We start from the raw sequence: 4,756 nt of genomic DNA, 5'->3' as shown, positions 1-4,756 counted from the left end.
CAGGGATGAGCACGAGGGTCATGCCAGGTTGCAGTTCCAGGAGCCCAGCCACAAATCCAGGTTTACCCAGGTGACCCAACCGTGGGCTGCAGAGGCCCAAACACTTCCAAAAGCTGAATATGAGCCAGCAACATGCTCTTGTTGCAAAACAGAAGCCAACAAAAATACTGGGTTATATTACCGGGAGTGTCACTTGAAAATCAAGGGAAGTGATTCTTCCACTCTGTTGACCCTTACAGCAGCCTGACCTGGTATACCGTGTTCAGTTTTAGGCTCCCACTTCAAGAAGCATGTAGACTGTTTGGAAAGAGTCCAGTTCAAAGTGACAACAATGAGTAGGGATCTGGGAACCATGACTTAAAATGAAAGACTGAAAGAACCAGCATTGTTTAGTGTGAAAACGAGAAGACTAAGAAAAAAGAAGAAAAAACTCAGTCATCTACCTGATGGGCAGTTTATGAAGAGGATGGAGATTTTTTGTTTCTATAGGGAACAGGACTAGAAACACTGGCCTCTGGCTGTAGCATAAGAAATTTTACATTAGTAATTAGGAGGAACTTTCACCCACTATGAGGGTGGGCAAGTATTGGAACAAGCTACCTAGAGAACTTGTTGAATCTCCAGCCCTAGAAATTTTCAAGAGCAGATTAAACACACTTGGCTGGGATGGTTTATTCAGAGACAATCCTGCCTTCAGTAGCGAGCTACTTGAGATGACCTCATGAGGTCCCTTCCATCACTATTTGCATATTATCCTGCAGCCATACTTCCTTTCTGCCTCAACATTCCCCTTGTTCCTATGCCAGCAAGGAATCCTGAGCAATGATTGCATCTCTTGTATGGCTCTGTGCAAGGGATGAACCAGGACAGATAAGGTGATGCACAGTTGATGTATCTAAATTCTCACACTCTTGTAATCATTTTCCATTTTTCAAAATAGCGAAAGCTTTTTACTTAGCTATATATTTAATTTTTTCCTATACTTTTTTAACTTGATGACAGCATGGAACAAACAGATACTTGTCTGCATGTAAAGGAGGGTACAACCAAAATAGTAACATATTGAAGGAAGGGGGTGACTGGGGCACCAGCCCCAAGCACTGACCTTGGATGCAGAGGCAGAGGAGAAAAAGCAAAAGTGGCTGTATCACTGGACCAACTGCTGCTGTGCCACTGGCAGTGCAGCAATTGATGTTCCCCCACCTATGCCATTCAGGGTGTGCAGGTGTCACATTACACCTCTGAACAAAATTATCCAATTACATAGCCAATTGAGTGCTCCCTGCTGACATATGCAAGTGTCTACTTATTTAAATGTTTTATACTACAGGGGAAAATGCAAATGATGTGTCTACCCATATTTTTTTGACAAAGGAACTTCATTTTTTCATTTGGACTCACATATAATAGTTGGACAAAATGCTAGAAAAGCCAGTCTTTGACTAGCTGTTTCATTTGTTATTGAATTTACCATAGCTGCATAACAGCCAGGCGTACAATTCTTTATTTAATAAAATTGATGTGAAGAACAATGGAAGATGAGAATTCCGTGCCTCTTTTAAAAGACCATGTTTATTCCAACACAATACATGAAAGTTTTGGGGAGTTGCACAACAAGCTTAAGTTAAAGGTATTTTTTCTTACTAAAATAGTTTTACTATTCTTTCATCTCTTTGTCTTTATAACAGCTGTTGTATATTAAAAAAAGGACAGCTACAGAAAATTAAAGTTAACATGTGGAAGCAGGCATCTAACTCAAAAAACATCTCTTTCAGAGTAGGGCTGGAATGCCATTATTTTGCTAAGCTTTTTCCAGTATGTCTGTGAATATTTAAAACATATTTCAGAAAGAAGACATTGGAATATTTAAAAAGTAGCAGTATTAAGACTTAGTATCTTGAGGCTTTAGGGCTGAAGAAATCCACTCAGCTAATATAAAAAAACTGCAGTTTCAAAAAGGCAAATGCCATTAATCCTTGGAAACTAGTTATCTATTATCAAACTGTGTTACCTGCTATGTTTTTATTAACTAGGGTTTACCAGGAGAGCATGGGTTACCAGGAAAACCAGGAATTAAAGGAGAAAAGGTAGGGGTTTTTTTCTACTTCGGTTAATTAAATTTGTGCTCCAGGGGATATTAATCAGAAACCTTGCTCTTGAAAATTATATTCCATCCTGTGCTGTGGATCCTAGCTCCTGTGCTGAGCAATCTAGATGCATTACAGATTGATGAAAAGCACTTGTGTTCACCATGATGAGTTCATAGTCCACAGTGTTGACCCAATTCCTACTCAAGTTAATGACTGAAAAAAATCACATTGATTTCTGGTTGAACTGTGTATATAGGTACTATAGACAAGCAAGAGTTGACAAATAGTGTGTATGTTGCAGGGTATATGTAAGGGGGCAATACATTGTGAGCTAAAGCTTGGTATTTAGATACTGTATTTTTATATACCTCATGGTGCTGGGAGGGAATGCCCTCCCCCTTAGTCTCCCCCCCACCCCCAGCAGTTATATGTGTTAGAGAGGTTTTTTTAAGTCTTCCTCAGAAGCATTGGGTGTCAGCTTCAGCTAAGGCCAGGGATTTTGACTGGGTTGTGCCAGTGTTCCCGCTGAGACTTAAACCTAGATGTTCTTGGTTAGAGGGCCTTGCCCCTCTGCTCAGGTCAGGCTGATTCACCATATTTTGGGTCAGAAAGGAGTTTTACCTCATGGTCAGATTGGTATGGACAGTGGTGGGTTTTGTCTTCCTGTGTAGCAACGGATGTGGACCTGTTCCTGGCTTCTCTTGAGCATTTTGCTAAGACATTAGACATTGATTTGTATAAGATGGTTTGGATAGGAATGATCTTGCCTTAAGCAGGGCTTTGGACTGGATGGCACATGGAGGTTCCTTTCCAATCTGCTTCTCTATGATTCTGTAATTTTCTTACATACAGTGTGCTCCCAAATAAGACATGTTTTTGGCAAGTCAGAATGAAGAAACGATTTATTCAGAAGAAAAAAAAACAAGTCTGAAGGAAAGGCAGAAATACTTTTTCCAGAGTTTATAAAGCAGGGACAGTCTAGTCTTCAGCTCACTCATGCTCCCATTCCTGCTTAACTAAAGCTGAAACTCTAGATACTCCTAAAGACTGGTCTTCATGGGTGGATTTTGAAAAAAGGCAAAGAATCTCCAGAACTATGAAACAGGAGGAGAAAAACCAGGACAGATAGCAGACAGCAAAATTGTCCTAAGTATGGTTAGCTTGATTAGTGGAACATCGAGTCCATTAAAAAGAAAGGGTGACATTTAACATCTTTTGAGTGAGGAACAATAAGCCATTAAGTCAACTAACTACCCCAGCTGTCTGAATAGTAATGCCATAGCTGCTGCATTGTGGAGCAGAAATCAAAGCAGAGTGTTTCTGTTTGGGGCAGCTTCCCCACTTAAAACATGCACCCCAATTTTGGGGGAAAAGGAATAAATATGATATCTGAAGAATATAAAGAAAGCTAATAAAATAGACTAATGGTTGTGAAGGCAAATGTTGAGTGTGGCTGTAGAAGACTGAGTGACAGAAGCCAGTCTTCTACAGCTGCAAGGAGTAGAGTTAGGTAGCATAAGGCCAGCTGAAATCAGCCTCCTGCAAAGACCATCTGTGTGCCAAGTTCATTTCACAGAAATGTGCAGGTAATCATTCTCAGTAGCTGCTGCTCAGTCCTAGAGCACCTTCCCGCTTGTGGCCCTTCAGAATCCAGCTCTGGATATCATCTGGAAGTTCTGAAAAACATTCTTATTTGAACAGGCCTGCTCCAAGCAAGGCCAAGTTTGGGGGCATTGTCCTGGGAGTTTGTTCTATACATATTATTTTATATTAATATTTTATCTGCCTTCTTAATTTTATTAGGCTTTTCTTAGCAAGCCACTCTGAAGGTAATTTCAGCAAGCCACTCTGAGGGTGACATAGAGATCTACAAAAGAATGATGACAATAATGCGGAAGGCTCTAGGTACTCCATGGCAAAAGGGCAAAGTGAAAGAAGTACAGTCAATTATGGAAGAAAAAATGAAAGAGCAAGAGTTGTGTGGTGCTGGCAGAGCACAAGGTTAAAATAAGAAAGGTTGTAGATAATAGGACTGTGCAAAGCTTTGGTCGCTGATTATATTCAGAAGTGATTCAGCTCAATTCAGTGGCCAAATCTGAATCAAATCAAGAAACCTATTAACTTCTCTGAATCAAACTGAAAGCCTCTGATTCGATTCAGAGAGATTCAATGATTCAGCCATAGACACAGCTTTATGTTTTTTCTACATACTTCGAGGTACCAGGCACAGCTCATGAATGCTGAGATGGTAGGGTGGATGAAGCATCCCACAGAAGTGTGCTGCAAAGTGCATGGGGAACCCCCCACCCCTCAAGCTCCTGTTGGATGCTCCATCCGCACCACCATCTCAGCATTCATGAGCCGCACCTGGTACCTTGAGGTACATAGAAAAAACATATAAAGCTGTGTCTGGATGAATCACTGATTCTCCAAATCAGAATCGAATCTTCAGATTCAACTTCGGCCGAATTGAAATCAGGACAATGATCTGAATCAGCTAATCAAATCACTGGCCCCTGAATCAGGCCAAATCCGAATCAAATACTGCCCGCTTCACACACCCCTAGTAGATAAGAGTGCAGCATCAGACCCCAAAATGAAGAAAAAAAGAATTTTCATTAACATCTATGAATGGCATCTAAAACATATCAAACTTTTACCAGTGG

The 4,756-nt window shown here is 40.7% G+C and overlaps 1 protein-coding gene across 3 annotated transcripts in view; it reads left to right on the top strand.

Annotated features, from left to right (window-relative positions):
- The window catches only part of COL19A1 (collagen type XIX alpha 1 chain), a 594,002-nt gene that overhangs the window by 450,555 nt on the left and 138,691 nt on the right, over positions 1–4,756 (top strand). For all 3 annotated transcript variants that reach the window (XM_019520501.1, XM_019520502.1, XM_019520500.1), the window contains one exon: positions 2,034–2,087. In XM_019520501.1, coding sequence (XP_019376046.1) covers positions 2,034–2,087 — 54 coding nt within the window. The remainder of the gene's footprint in view (positions 1–2,033; positions 2,088–4,756) is intronic.

The sequence above is a fragment of the Gavialis gangeticus genome, unplaced genomic scaffold (genome assembly GCF_001723915.1).
Source record: "Gavialis gangeticus isolate Ggan-Ray unplaced genomic scaffold, GavGan_comp1, whole genome shotgun sequence".
Classification (NCBI taxonomy): Eukaryota; Metazoa; Chordata; order Crocodylia; family Gavialidae; genus Gavialis; species Gavialis gangeticus.
This window is presented reverse-complemented; position numbering and strand designations above follow the sequence as displayed.